The sequence below is a fragment of the Juglans regia genome, chromosome 8 (assembly GCF_001411555.2).
Source record: "Juglans regia cultivar Chandler chromosome 8, Walnut 2.0, whole genome shotgun sequence".
Taxonomy (NCBI): Eukaryota; Viridiplantae; Streptophyta; class Magnoliopsida; order Fagales; family Juglandaceae; genus Juglans; species Juglans regia.
The window spans coordinates 17,569,728-17,584,622 of NC_049908.1; the positions used below are offsets into that span (position 1 = coordinate 17,569,728).

At 33.2% G+C, this 14,895-nt stretch overlaps 2 protein-coding genes across 9 annotated transcripts; both read right to left on the reverse strand.

The window, feature by feature from the left end:
* Positions 1-1,191: 1,191 nt before the first annotated feature.
* Positions 1,192-4,234, reverse strand: LOC108987206 (putative pectinesterase 52). The gene is made up of 5 exons (XM_035692790.1): positions 3,993-4,234; positions 3,730-3,889; positions 2,286-2,522; positions 1,929-2,179; positions 1,192-1,354 (listed from the first exon to the last, which is right to left on the reverse strand). Exons 1-5 carry the CDS (start codon positions 4,232-4,234, stop codon positions 1,192-1,194), a joined length of 1,053 nt encoding a protein of 350 aa, XP_035548683.1.
* A 2,148-nt stretch (positions 4,235-6,382) lies between these two features.
* Positions 6,383-12,061, reverse strand: LOC108987226 (putative 4-hydroxy-4-methyl-2-oxoglutarate aldolase 2). 8 transcript variants are annotated; one of them, XM_018960106.2, is made up of 4 exons: positions 11,838-12,039; positions 9,369-9,527; positions 8,050-8,137; positions 6,383-7,039 (listed from the first exon to the last, which is right to left on the reverse strand). In XM_018960106.2, the coding sequence occupies exon 4, from the start codon at positions 7,032-7,034 to the stop codon at positions 6,534-6,536; it is 501 nt and encodes a 166-aa protein (XP_018815651.1). In that variant the 5' UTR covers positions 7,035-7,039; positions 8,050-8,137; positions 9,369-9,527; positions 11,838-12,039; the 3' UTR covers positions 6,383-6,533. The 8 variants fall into 8 exon arrangements, with proteins under 8 accessions (XP_018815651.1, XP_035549373.1, XP_035549374.1 ...); XM_035693480.1 differs by lacking the exon at positions 8,050-8,137 and adding an exon at positions 9,734-9,787 and having other exon boundaries at positions 11,838-12,038; XM_035693481.1 differs by lacking the exon at positions 8,050-8,137 and adding an exon at positions 9,734-9,790 and having other exon boundaries at positions 9,369-9,478; positions 11,838-12,038.
* Between the last annotated feature and the right edge of the window lie 2,834 nt (positions 12,062-14,895).

Here is a 14,895-nt window from a genome sequence, read left to right on the forward strand (position 1 = left end):
ATTATGTGATGAATGTTATTTGTGCAATAATATCAACTGATCAATGTAAGCTATTCATTATAACTTGAACACTTGACTGAGTTGTTGAGCTCACTCATTCTATTAATATATCAGATGCCACTGAATGAATGATTTCAAAGCAGGATATGACCGCGATAGAAGCCTCCAAGAGAGAGTGGATATATAGTAGTTGTACGAGGAAGAACATGGTCTCTAAGTTACAACTCCGATAATAAAACTGGAAAAGTTAAAACATTAAAGAAAATACATAGAAAAAAGAATATAAAAGCTCAAAATAAGTATAAATTAAAAAAATTAAACTATACAATAAGAATTTTTTCCTAAAAAAGGGACGAAGATCATAGAGGGAGACTCATGGTAGCTTAAAGAGGGAGACACACCGTACTATTCCCTGCCATTTTTTAGTATTTACTTTTTAATGTTTTATTTCTAAGTTTATTTTCTTATTTCAAGTCTTTGTTTAATGGTTTTTATATTTTTTGGATTTGTAAATCTTAATGATTTATCAAAGGAACTTTGATAGAATAATGACTACTGAAAAATATCAGGAACAAGTATGCATGCGTTAAAAAGATATCTTAAGCAACGATAGAAGTACCTCGAAAAAAGTACTTGGAAAAATAAAATAAAAAACATCAAATATTGTGTACTTTTGTGATTAAATTGACCGAGAAATTTTTTCATAACGTTTAATAGAATGATAGTTATAATTGTAAGTATATAAGTACCATATAATTATTTTAAAAAAAGTAAATAAATATAAGATTAATACGAAAAAAAATTAATTTTTTTAATAATAGATCTCACTCTTTTTCAAAGCGACTACACGATATTTGTACACTTCACGACTACATGTATCATTACTCACTTTTAATAACAATTTGTTTTTTGCATCATTAATTACTTCATGCATTTGATGTTACTGGGAAAAAAAAATTGATTTCAGTCATTATTAAAACTAGAATTTGTGGTGGTGATAGAACAGTACAATGCAAAGTTCCCTCATAAAAAAAGCTTAAATAAAATAAGATCATAAGAACACAATTTCAAAGAATTCGAAGGGATTTCCATGTTGCCCTTATAATAAGAGCAAATTGATCATCATGAATAATTAGCAAATTATCAAAAGAGAGCTCGCTAAGAGGCCGACGTACGTACACCACAATTATATCATGATAATGGTTGGCTATCAAGCCACCCATCTTGGTTGATGAATCTTGGTGTTGAAAATTGATATAGCTCTGAGGGACGAAGCTTTTTCATCCACTTAACTCGCTTCGAAGTGTCTGATCCAGGACCTTTACAATCAACCTCAGCATACGTCAACTTATCCCTAAATTTTTTACACAATAAATATTTCTTCATCAATTGCACCATCGATAACAAAATAATAATAATAATAATAAAACTTGGTTTAAAAAATAATGGCTATTAATTCTGAGAGTAGTGCTAATAATTAGATTGTACAAATCCCGTGCACTATTTAAAAAAAATATAATCCATAATTAAAAAAAAAAAAAATTCATGCGAGCTCACATTTAAGAGAGGTTTGGATTCAGAAATGAATTGAGATTGTTTGTGAATAGTAGAATAAAAATTGAATTATTTATTATATTTAGTGTGGAAATTTAAAAAAGTTGTTTTGGGATTTGAAAAAGTTAAATTGTTTATTATATTTTATGTATGAATTTGAAAAAGTTGTAATGATAAGATGAGATGAGTTGAGGTAGGTTTTGAATCCAAAACTCTCCTTAATTATTTTTTTCCACAAAGAGTGTGCGAAAGTTGCACACTCAGGCTGAATAAATCCTTACCCTAACTCTTATAAGATGCCGAAGGAAAAGGATGCAGTATAAAGAAAGATAAAGTACTATTATTTAGACAAGTTATATTATATAAAAACTTACTCATGCCATTTGGAGTTCCATGCATCCCAGCCCTCAGGGGCTACGGCTCGTTCCAATATTGTGTTATGAAAGATAACTCTAGAGTAAAGACCATAAGCTCTTCCTAGGAGAATTCTTCCTGTCCCAAACACAATACCTCGTCTAAACACAAAGCCAGAAGTCTCACCTGATGAATTTCGACCTTGGGCTGTTACGTAACTCACTGAATCAGGAGAAAGCAGTGTTCCTGCTGTAGCATTTATCAGACAGTCCTGATCAATACAAAACAACGTACGGCAATTAATGATCATGAAGACGATGATTTCACTCGTAGTCTCGAACTTGAATTAAATATCATAACAGTGACTATGTACGTACCTCGTAAATGGACTGGCCAGTGCCCCATATAAAATCTACGCCACCTTCAATGTAGCAGTTCTTGTAGTAATGACGTCCCGTGGCATCCCACAGTGTATCTTGAAATCCAATGAAACCACATCCATAGAAAGCAGATTTATCGCCATAGATTCTGGCTGCTACTGCTTGTTTTATCTTAACCTCTCCTTTCGTTCTTTTATTGTAGAAATCCAGATATCCCTGCCTGTTGAAGGAGTTCTGGCAACAGAAAAGAAAAAATAAATAAATTACGATTGGTCATGTTGGGTAACATGATGTACATATCAACTTTGAGCCTTGGATAATAAGTGCAGAAAAAAACTCATTAATGAGCAGAATTACTTTAGTAATTGAATTAATTAGGACGAGAGAAAATGGATTATTGCTCGAGTTTTTTTTTTTTTTTTTTTAGAATTTAGTGCCCTGCATAATGAGTGTCAATGGTTTAAACTATAACCACAATATATATAATTTGACACTATTGGTTATTTTATTTATTAATAAATTTTGACATATATATATATATATATATATATATAATCAGATTTTTCAATACATGCATGTCTCTTTGAAAGGAAACAAAAAAATGAAGATTTTAATTAATTAAGGATATTTCTTACCAAATATTAGAAATGCCAACTTTCCTAAACTGAGAAATTAAATCACAGTACCGTAATTATGTACATATTTAAACCCTTCATTTCCAGATCATGCGGCACACAGATTATGCTAATTCATGACATGATACCATTAATACAGTTATTTGTTTTCATTATTATCAAGATTATGACAACTAAGGGTAAATAGAAATTTTGAAAAATTAATAAATTCCGATAAAAAAAAAAGGGTAATTAGTTACAGCTATCCCATATCCCTCAATTTAATTTCCTAATTTCTTCAGAGCAAAACCTACTTATTAATTAATTAAGTAAAAAAATAATGGCCATATTTTCTAATTTTTCTTTTCAATAAAAAAAATCATGTCAGTATCGATACACGGTTTGGTGTTCCAAATCGCTCGTACCTAGCAACGCTCATATATAATATACCCCAAAGATTTCCTTTGTAATGACATGACGTCCCCATGGTCGAGGGACATCGACTATATTATATGTTTTGCATGGTATTGACATGAAAAGAATAGGAATACATGGAGACGTGAAGAGACGTTGCAAGGGCCATATATAGTTAAGAAAAGATATATTTATCATCTCAACTCTCATCATCCTTCCATTATCTTATAATGTGGTATTAAATGATAAATTTACAAGTGAAATGTAATAAATAATTTCTAATCATCAAATGCCACATCATAAGACGATAGAAAGATGATGGAAGTTGAGATGATAAGTAGCATTACTCAAATTTAATTAGAAATTACCAAAACAGGCAAGAATAAGTTTGTAGCTTAATTTTTTTTATTTACCTTGAAGGTAATGCCTTTGACAATAAGATTTTCTACATACGACGTAAACGTGGCACTCTGATCTGTTTCTTCATGGTCATTATACGTAATAATTGTGAGATGATGTCCTTTGCCTTCAAGGAAAATGCAATGTCTATACTGAAGAAGACTTACTTTTTCACTGCACATATATATAAGATAAAACAAAATTTCAGTTAAAAAAAAAACTATATATATATATATATGGTCTATATAATTTTGACGATGAATGTGAAAAATCTTACTTATATATGCCCGGAGAAATAAACACGCGAACCCATTGATCATTATTGGGAGGAATGGTATTAATGGCGGCTTCAATGGTATTAAATATTGCAGGGCCAGGCTTGCTATACTTGTTCACAGTAAGGGTGTATGCAACTTTGGACGCAGCATCTTGTCCATTTCTGCAAACCACAGCGCTCGAAATCCTAAAGGAGAAAGCTGACAATATAAGAATGAAAATGAAGGGCGGAAGAAGCTGCATTTTAGTTGAGTACATGTCGGAGATGATAACAGGGTGGTGTCTTAAGGGCTTAATTTCCAATGTCGTAAAATATGCAAAGTCCATTACATATATATATATATATATGTGTGTGTGTATATATACAGGTCTTATAATATCATATATGGAATTCATTTAATTAGTTTTGAGGAGTGCTAGATCCACAAAAGGATTACACAAAAATAATCCCACAAACTGATGTGGCTCCATATGAGCCGTCAGATCTGCATTACAATAAAAATAATTTTACAATCTGATAGAACACATCAAAATACATCAGTTTATGAAATTATTTTTATATAATCACTTTTGTGTCTAGAATATCATTAATTTTTGAAGTAAATGTTGAGAAAGCTTCCATTAAGGATAGTTAATTATATCGATCGTAGTATTCTAGCAATTAATTAATTATAAATTGAAGGATTAAATGCCCTCAATAAAAATGGATTCTCGAAAATTAATAAGAGAAGATTTCTTCTCTTTCCTCCAATTATCGAAATTCCATATATCAGAGTATATACATGAATGCAGCCTTAATTGGTATCGTTTTGTTTTCCTTTTATTTTGTTTTGGCGCCCAAAAGATGAAGCCTAAGTATTCGAATACTTCATATAAGGGGTTTTCTTTTTCTTTAGCTTGGTTTGCTTGATTTCTGATGATAGATGTCAATAATAATTCGAAATTCCGAAATTCCAAACCAAAGTACTGTTTTTTTTCCCTAATCTAAGCCTTTAATTCTTTTCTCTACCTTTTATCTCTCTTTTTGAAGTCCAAGTAGGGAACAAATGTATGAATAAGACGTACGTCAAATTTGATTTAGGTTATGTTTGGACAGAAGAATTTGGATTTAAATTTCAAATCATCCAAAGATTTCTACTCCAAGATTTTAAAAGCCTTAAATAGAAGCTTATTTAACTTTGGTGCAAATACAAATCTAAACATTAATATATATATATATATATAATCCAAACAAACGCACCACTTTGAAGGGTATGTTATGCAAGTTGTATCCATGGCAAACAAAGCTGAAACAGATTTGAGCTTAGCTGGTTTAATAATTGTAGATGCAAAAGGAATATTAACAACTCTCAAATCATGGTCTGTTGTTCATACTAATAGACATTGGCAAGGGTTGGGTTAGATTTTGTAAAAAACAAGTATACTTTGGAAGTATACAAGTATAAAATATTATTTTTATTTTAATATTTAAAAAAATTGAATTGTTTATTGTATTTTATCTGGATGTTTGGAAAAAAAAATATAATAATTAAATTATATGAGATAAATTTATATGATTGCTAAAATCAAACGAGGCCTTAACCAGTTAAACACTCATACTCAATTTCCATATGATGGCACACAACATTAACACACCAACAAACAAGTGGCTCAGTTTGCACCTCCCAGAAAAAACTAATGCACGAGATCATGTCTAGGAGAGAAAAGGGAAGATGTTTATACCAAAGAGAGTGACTCCACGCGGTGGCCAGAAGGTGGCCGATGGCTGAGAATGGTTGTGATTTCCTCTATTTCTGTCAAATCAAACAGAGCATCTATATTACATGTTAAGCTGACATCAAGGTTTCATGTATAGATTAGGTTGCGGGTGGGGAGAGATTCAGGGGATGTTTAGAAAAAATTTTCATCTCATCTCATCTTATTTCATATTATTTAATTTCTAAACATCGTTCAAAGACAAATACTTTCAAACTAATAATTATAAATTTTTTAAACTAATCATTACAACTTTTTTAAACTTTTAAGTAAAAACTAAAAAATAATTCAACTTTTTCAAATCTTAAAATAAAAATTATATTATAACAATATTTTTTATTTATAATATTTTTTATTCAACTTTTTCTCTCTCATTTTCCAAAACTCAAAAAATATTTAACTCAAACTATCTCAATACTATTCATAAGTCATCTTACTACTATTTATAAAATTCTCGTCTCATCTCATTCTTAAACATCCTCTTAGGCTTACTTGGAGGCAGAGTGGTGTCCAGAGGGCATGGCTAGCGGCAAAAACAGCCGCCGTTCAAAGCGTGGCCGTGAGTATTGCATGGGATCGTTCGTGCGTTGGGTGTTATGGACTAGCGAATTTATCTAAAATGGACAAAGACATCAATAGACTTCGAAAAATGTCGGTTAATCACCTCACAGTTTCATCAACAGTTCAGAACTGAGCTCCATAACAGAATACAGAAACAAGCAATACAGCAGAACTTGCCTAACCTGATTATCATCCTACATAAAGTATCTTTCAACGAGAATATGCTTTAGACAGATAACTCAGTTCGGGAAATCAGAATTCCATCGGTATCTGCATAAAGCCATTCCCCATCAGAGATCCTAGTCCCGGCAATGCTAATTGGAACGTGCTTTTCTCCCATACCTTTCTTATTGGCTTTCATTGGGTGGGAGGCCAGAGCCCTGACCCCAATGTCACAACCATTGATCTCATCAACATCTCTTATACAGCCATTCACAACTATTCCTGCCCATCCATTATTCTGAGCTTGTACAACAGGATTGCCCCCCAGTATTGCACACCGCAGACTTCCACCCCCATCTACAACAAGAACTCGGCCATTACCCTTCTCCTCAAGAAACTCACGAACCAAAACATTGTCTTCAAATACCTTGAGGGTAACTATTGGTCCAGAGAAGACTTGACGACGGCCATAGATTTGAAAATTTGGCTGGAGTGCCCGGAGCTCGCCACTTGAAATTAGTTGTGGGTTTGCATCACAAACTTCAGCAGTTGTAACCAACGCCATTGGTCCTGAACACGTTTCAGAACATATGTGATCAAATTAGAAATAGAAATACACACAACTCAAGGTCAGCAAAATATGTTTGATAAAAGGATTTTGGCATTTAGCAATGATGTTTATTAATTCTTCTTTAAGCTAGTTGGTAGGGAACGTTTGGGTGGAGAGAGAGAGAGAGAGAGAGAGAGAGAGAGAGAAGAGGGGAGGGGACCTATCATTCACCTTTTTTCTTTTGAAAAGTGACTAGGGAAAAAAGATTACATGGAGGTCTAAATTTACAGGAAATGAATGAGGTGACGGTTGCTATCCTAGAAAATCAACTGGAATGTATCTTCAGAGCAATGCAATCCAAACATTACTTAACACGTGAAAGAATAAACTATAATAAAAATACATTAGAGTAGCAATAATCTGCCAGGTATGTTTAGTTCCAAAACGTAGGTTAGCAGATTTTTTTTTTTTTTTCTTTTTAATAATTAATAAGAAGTAGGTTAGCAGAAATACCAGAAACACACTCAAACATGCTACACCAGGAAGGCAAAACACAATTCCTCACAAGCTTGTACCGCCTATTTCAAGTTACACCCATGATATACATTGCCAAGAAAGACAAACAATGACAGGAAAACTAATGTCACATATTATCCAATCAAACACTAAGTCTAGTCTTAGTGAAGGATGATTGAATAAAAAATATGGTGCAGGATAAACTTTGAGATAATTAATTGGATGCAACAAAGGTGACTTAGATTTAAAAAGGCATAGGAACCTTCATTAAATTATATCTAAGTATCCCATATAAAAATAATAATAAAACCCATTTCTAATTTTTTTTTATAAAACATGCTGTTGAAGAGTATCTGATATTGCAATTAAACAATGGAACTGTATCAAAAGGTGGTGATGTAGTTTGATCAGTTATTTAGCAAGTTATGAAAATTTTGTAGAATGGACAGACAATAATACTCATTAGAGATGATAAATAAAGCCAGAAACAGAATTTGAAGAAAAGATGAGTGACCAGAAAGACAGCAGGAGTTAAAAGGATAAATCTGATCGCGTCTGATTAATCACAGTATTTGCAAAGCTTGAGGAAGAGGTTGCACAGGCTGAGATTTAAGACAAATGCATCACAACCCAGTCATTAACAAATAAAGTAATACCGCAATCCTAGTAACCAATCACATATAGCAGGAGTAAGGCTTCACTTAATAACTTTATCAAAATAAATACTTGTTTAAGCTGAAGTCATAATAAGGATCACGCTACATATACAACCAATTGAATTTTTATCCCAAATTGACGTTGAAGATGAAGCATCCAACCAAAAAAGAAAATGTGCAAAAGACTCTTGCATCAAACTAAAGTGTTACTTTTAATTTTATAGCCCATGATTAGCAGCTCAAGCAAAAGAAAAAGAAAATACATATTCAAACTCTAAACTTCAAAGCCACCAACTTAGAGAATAGACACAAATCCAAGGCAGGTGAAGTTAGTCTTCACAACAAACTAAAGTTTTATATTTTAATTTCTCTAGCCCATGATTAGCAGCTCAAGCAAGAGAGTAAGACAGTTCATATTCAAAATCTAAATTCATATTTTTGGAAGTATTCGCATAAATTAAACATAGAAAATAGACAAAAATCCAAGGCCGTCACAATAAGTTCACATTCTATCAGAACTTGTCTTTTACCTTTAACTCCATATCTTTCAAAATTTTATTTTTTAAAATTTATGCAAGATGTGTGTATGATAAGAATATATAGTTCTCTAGAATATAACAAAATAAAATCAAACCTAAAATGAGGTCCCAGTCTCGAGTATACAGTATCCGTGAAAATGTTGCAGTCGCGGGTGACAGGACTGCAAAACTTTGCCCTACTTAGTTGCTTGGATTTAGACCCCTTCTATTGCAGTTTTATAGATTGACACAGTTTTTCGTTTCATGTTAGATAATAGTTTCTGTTAAAACCTGGTACCAAAAACATAAGCGCATAAAAATATTTATTTTGATTTCTTTAATCAAATCCAAAGTACAAGTTCAGTAATTACGACAAAAACACGCAACTGAGAATAGTGGGATTAAGTAATCCACAGGAAGTGTGCTAACTGATCAAGATGTTTTAAAGGATCTAAACTTCAGATCGGCACAAATTGAGGATACAAGATGCGATAAATGGAAAAGAAGTTTAAACTTTCAAAGCATGAAATTGTATTCGTCAACCAAACAGAGAGAAAGAATAAAAGAAAAATTCAGATCCAGAAATGGCAGATAATAAATACTAGAGGTGAGCTAAGGAAATCGAGAAAGAAATGAAGAGAAAATCCAATTATTTTTACCTTTGTCTGAGGTCTGAATCACAAAGCACCAAACCACGAAACTCTGGCAATTCAAGAATATACAGTGCGCTGCGCTGAGAGATCGTGATTAACGCAAGTCGGATTCCAATCTACCAAACGAGCATAACGTGGAAGACTTTCAAGACAGGGAGAGGGAGACTGGAGAGAGAATCAGTTTTATCAATTTTTTGACCTTTTTTACGGTTTTTTTATAATTTTCTTTTTATGTAATTTTATATTCCTTTCTTTTTCACTTTATATACGTCTATAATTAGTTTGTATTTCAACAGAAACAAAAAAAAAAAAAAAATCACAATAGTCTGTCAAGCATGGCTTGTTATTCAAGAAGGGCAGAATTTATATACCTGATAATCATGAGTTGAAACTGAAAATTTTGCATTTTATCCATGCTAGTCCCTCTGCTGGACATTCAGGATTCCATAAGTCATTGCATCGAACTAGACATGACTTTTATTGGCCTGGTCTTAAAAGGGAAGTGAAACAGTATATACGAGAATGTGATTTGTGTCAGAGGAATAAGGTGGAACATCTACATCTTGCTGGTCTTTTACAGCCTCTTCCTATACCTACAAATACATGGACAAATTTGTCCATGGATTTCATTGAAGGCTTGCCAATCTCTAAAGGGTTTTCTGTCATCATGGTTGTTGTTGACAGATTATCCAAATATGCATACTTTATGGCTTTGAAGCACCCATTTACAGCATCTAAAGTGGTAACATTATTTTTTGATAATGTGTTTAAGCTCCATGGCATGCCTCAGAATATTGTTTCTGATAGAGGAGCTACTTTTACCAGTTCCTTTTGGAAGGAACTCTTTAACCTCCAAGGAGTGACCCTTTCTTACTCATCTGCCTACCATCCTCAGATTGATGGCCAAACTGAGGCAGTCAACAAATGTGTTGAACATTTTTTGAGGAGTTTTTCTGGGGACAGGCCTAGGTTGTGGTTTGATTGGTTAATCTTGGCTGAATGGTGGTATAACTCCACTCCTCATACTTCTACCAAGTTAACTCCTTTCGAGGTAGTGTATGGTAGACCTCCAACCAAGCTGCAAGCTTATATACCTGGTTTGACTGCTAATCAAGCAGTTGATGAAGTTTTGAGAACTAGAGATCAGATTCTTTCTACTCTTAAGAGTAATTTAGTTGCTGCTCAAGAAAGGATGAAGTGTCAAGCTGACAAGAGAAGAACAGAACGAGAGTTTGCTGTTGGGGATTGGGTTTATTTGAGATTATAGCCTTATAGGCAACAATCATTAGTTGCTAGAAGGAATCTCAAGCTTTCTCCTCGTTTCTTTGGACCTTTTCAGATTGTCCAACGAGTATCCAACGAGTAGGACAAGTTGCTTATAAGATGGAATTGCCTCCAACTAGCTCTATCCATCCAGTTTTTCATATTTCTTGCCTTAAGAAAAAACTGGGTCAACATCACTCCCCACTATCTTCCTTACCTCCAGTAGATTCGCAAGGTGAACTAACTCATGAACCTGAGGCTATTTTGCAGCGGCGGATGAGGCAAGTTCATAACAGGTCAGTAGTTGATGTCTTAGTGCATTGGAAGGGAGCTAGTGTGGATGATGCAACTTGGGAGCCATATTGGTCACTGCGTGACAGGTTTCCTCACCTTGTGGGCAAGGTGTTTTGATGGGGGAGGGTATGTTACGGGCTACAATGATGGAAGTTGAACGAGATCATAGATCGATAATAGCATGATGAAGGGCTGAGTGTTGCATGAACAAAGGTTGAAGTCTTTTACTCAGGTTGAAGTCTTTACTCGCATAAAAGGAATGACCAAAACGCAGAGTTTTGTTTAAGTGTTGGTTGGGTTGTTTAACTGTCTGTAATGGTGTCGTTTAGTGTTAAGGTAGAATAAATAGAACGGTGTCGTTCTTGCTTGTCGTATTGAGTCAATTTGTGTAGTTTCCATAACTGTTCATATAACTGAATTCCTCTTCTATAAATAGTAGCCGTAAGTTGGGAAAGAGGCCAACTTTGGTATTCAAGTGAAAACTCAGTCTATCTCTCTTCACGTCTTCTATCCCTTCTCTTTCTCTCTTTCTATCCTAATTCCTTTGGACTTCAAGAGGTTGATGACCTCGATTCTCATCAGATTCTCATAAGTGATAACTAGGTTCACTACAAGCAATTACGACAAAAACACGCAACTGAGAATAGTGGGATTAAGTAATCCACAGGAAGGGTGCTAACTGCTAACTGATCAAGATGTTTTAAAGGATCTAAACTTTAGATCGGCACAAATTGAGGATACAAGATGCGATAAATGGAAAAGAAGTTTAAACTTTCAAAGGCATGAAATTGTAGTCGTCGACCAAACAGAGAGAAAGAACAAAAGAAAAATTCAGATCCAGAAATGGCAGATAATAAATACTAGAGGTGAGCTAAGGAAATCGAGAAAGAAATGAAGAGAAAATCCAATTATTTTTACCTTTGTCTGAGATCTGATTCACAAAGCACCAAACCACGAAACTCTGGCAATTCAAGAATATACAGTGCGCTGCGCTGAGAGATCGTGATTAACGCAAGTCGGATTCCAATCTACCAAACGAGCATAACGTGGAAGACTTTCAAGACAGGGAGAGGGAGACTGGAGAGAGAATCAGTTATATCAATTTTTTGACCTTTTTTACGGTTTTTTTATAATTTTCTTTTTATGTAATTTTATATTCCTTTCTTTTTCACTTTATATACGTCTATAATTAGTTTGTATTTCAACAGAACCAAAAAAAAAAATCACAATATTCGTGAGACCACTTTTAACTTTTAAGGTCTTTCGGATTTTTATCTTTTAGGGAATACACTCTAATGCACGATTCCATCCCTAAATATTTTAAAATTTAAAAGGAAAATGATTTATACTGATTTGTACAAGTCTCTTGTATTTAAAAAAAAAAGGAATTAATAAAATTTAGACTCACATAGAAAATATTATATTTAACTATGGGCTCCACTTTTGTGTAAAATGAGTTCGCGAAATTACAATATTGAAAACTATATTTAATATTTCTCAATTTAAAATATTCATAAGTTGGGAGTATCTCGATAAGTTATTTAACACAATTTTATTATATATATATATAAAAGGAGAATCAGATTTTTCACAGCTTCCACACAAATTATAGAGTTTAAAATTAAAAATAAATATACACATAAAATAGAGCTTGTTATATTTTCGAGTATTCAATGTTATTTGCTAAACTCGCTTGGGTACTTGTAATACTATAGGGTTTGTTTTATTTATCTTTGTCTCTTCAATTTTAAATCTTAGAATTTTGACATCAAATTTAAATTCCAAACAAATTACAAAAAAAATATAGAAAAATGATGTTTGAAGTAGTGAATATGCAAACGCCGCACAATCTCTTTGAGACCTCTACCTGACGGCATCATGACATGACCTCATTGTATTTTTTTCGTTTCTTTTTTTTTTGTTTTTAATTTCTGCACCATGGCAGAACCTACACCCACATAACGCAATGTAGCACCTGAAAAACAAGAAATCATGAGGTGTTGAACACTATTCACCTGCACAAGTGATGACACAACTGAAACTTGCATCACCACACTCCACCGCCCACTAAACCAATCACCAAGCCCTCCTTTATCCAAGACCAACATCCCCTCCCCTCTTGAAGCCTATAAATACCTTTCTCACTTTCTCATTTCTCCACACCTCTTCTTTAAACATTCTCTTGAGTTCTTCAGAGCATTTTCTTCCCTTAGTGTGCATAAGAGTGAAATCGATTGAGTTTTGGAGTGATTCTTGAAGTGAGTGTGTTTGGGAGCTTTCAGGGCCACGACTTTTGTAAGTATTCTCGCTTATCTTTTTTTTAGTGTTAGAATGACATATTAGGTTTTAATTTATGCCATGAGAATGAGTTTTTATTTGAGTTTAGTTGAGGTTATCATGCTTAGTTCAAAACCAGGTTAATTGGGATCCTTGATTTCATAAAATTATTTTAAGTTGATTTTTTAGCTGTGGCATGTCTTAGAATAGTTTTATGTGATTCAAGAATGTCTTAGAATGGATCTTGAAGGTTTAATTTTGAAGTTAGAAGCAAGTCATAATAGGCTCTAATTCTATCTTGTATTAATCATCTAAGCATGCGTCAGTTTTGTCTAGTTTATGCTTAACTTATGGAAGTTTTGATTAAATTTACCTAGGTTTGAATAATGTGCATTTAGAAAAGTCTTGTGATTGGGATAAGAATGAAAATGCATGATTTGATTAATTTTTTGAAACATCTCTTGGTGAATAAAGCTAGAAACATCATTCATGCTTAAGAGATGATTTAGTGGTGATTAAGGTCTTGAGCTATGTTTTAAATATTGGGATGAACTTGTATGACCTGAACTTAAGTTTTTAATTTGGCATTAAGGTTGTAATTACTGATAGTACTTTAAGAAATTGAGTACACATGAATCCATGGGGTTAATTAGTTGAAATCATACTTAGCCATTAATGCAATGCATGCTACAGGTTGGATGTGATTAGCATAGCTTCACTTTGATTCTTAAAATTATAAAGGCATAGATTTTAGAACATAGAAAATATGAGGTTTATGAAGTTTGGTTAATTATGGGACTCATTTGCAAATAATGAAAATTTAGGGCCTTAGTGGTCATTTTGGAAAGTTTAGGGGTATTTTTGTAAATGCCAATTTTTGAACCATTTTGATAATGAACATTTTCCTTAGAAGCTCAAATTCTAACTTAATATAACCTTGTTTACAACCGCTATGATTTTTCAAACTCGAACAGTTTGTAAGTTGGTCTCTAACTTATACTTTGATAATTTATTTATGATTTATTGATAAATGTCACATTCATGATATAAATATTATTTGAGCATGAAACATCATGTTATATGATACATTGAGTACATGACTACTTGCTTACATGACATGTGCAATTTTCATCATTTGAGCATGTTATACAAAATTAGCATTTTCACATGAAGCATACTTAGAAACGCATGTCATGAAAAATATTCTCAAGCATAGCATGGAAACTTAATTTTGTCACGACCCCATAGGCTAGATTGAGGATTTATTCTAGTGGAACTTCTTTATCCATTCTGAAGTGAGTAAAAATGGAGTAGTAACTCCTAAATTGACGAAGAACAGTCAACGAGTTTCGAATGAGTTATTTTTAAAGAATGCCAGAGTAAAGTCAAATTTTATGAAATCTAAGGCTGGTGGGTGTATATTGTGACGCCCCCAACCTCCACTTGGGATGGAACAGAGATTTAGAGTGTCGGGAAATGCAACACAAGTTTACATACTCCGTACATGACAGTTAATATGCAATGCATCCTAGTATGCAATAATCGCAACGGAAAAAAAAATGTAAGTATAAAATATGCCAGAATAACTAAAAACATCCTAACTTCATTAGAAATCATTAGGTTCAAAATACCAACGTTGCATAGACTTAGTACAACTAAGAGTTAAAGTCAAATCATTCTCTTCATGCGATCTAAAGCA

Bases quoted from the DNA above. Each gene is read 5' to 3' on its own strand.
- LOC108987206 (XM_035692790.1), bottom strand. From the start codon at position 4,234: ATGCAGCTTCTTCCGCCCTTCATTTTCATTCTTATATTGTCAGCTTTC. The intron at 3,890-3,992 runs GTAAGATTTTTC...ATATATGTGCAG, and splicing joins ATTTCTCCGGGCATATATAA to TGAAAAAGTAAGTCTTCTTC. The intron at 2,180-2,285 runs GTACGTACATAG...TGTATTGATCAG, and splicing joins CTGGCCAGTCCATTTACGAG to GACTGTCTGATAAATGCTAC.
- LOC108987226 (XM_018960108.2), bottom strand. From the start codon at position 7,034: ATGGCGTTGGTTACAACTGCTGAAGTTTGTGATGCAAACCCACAACTA.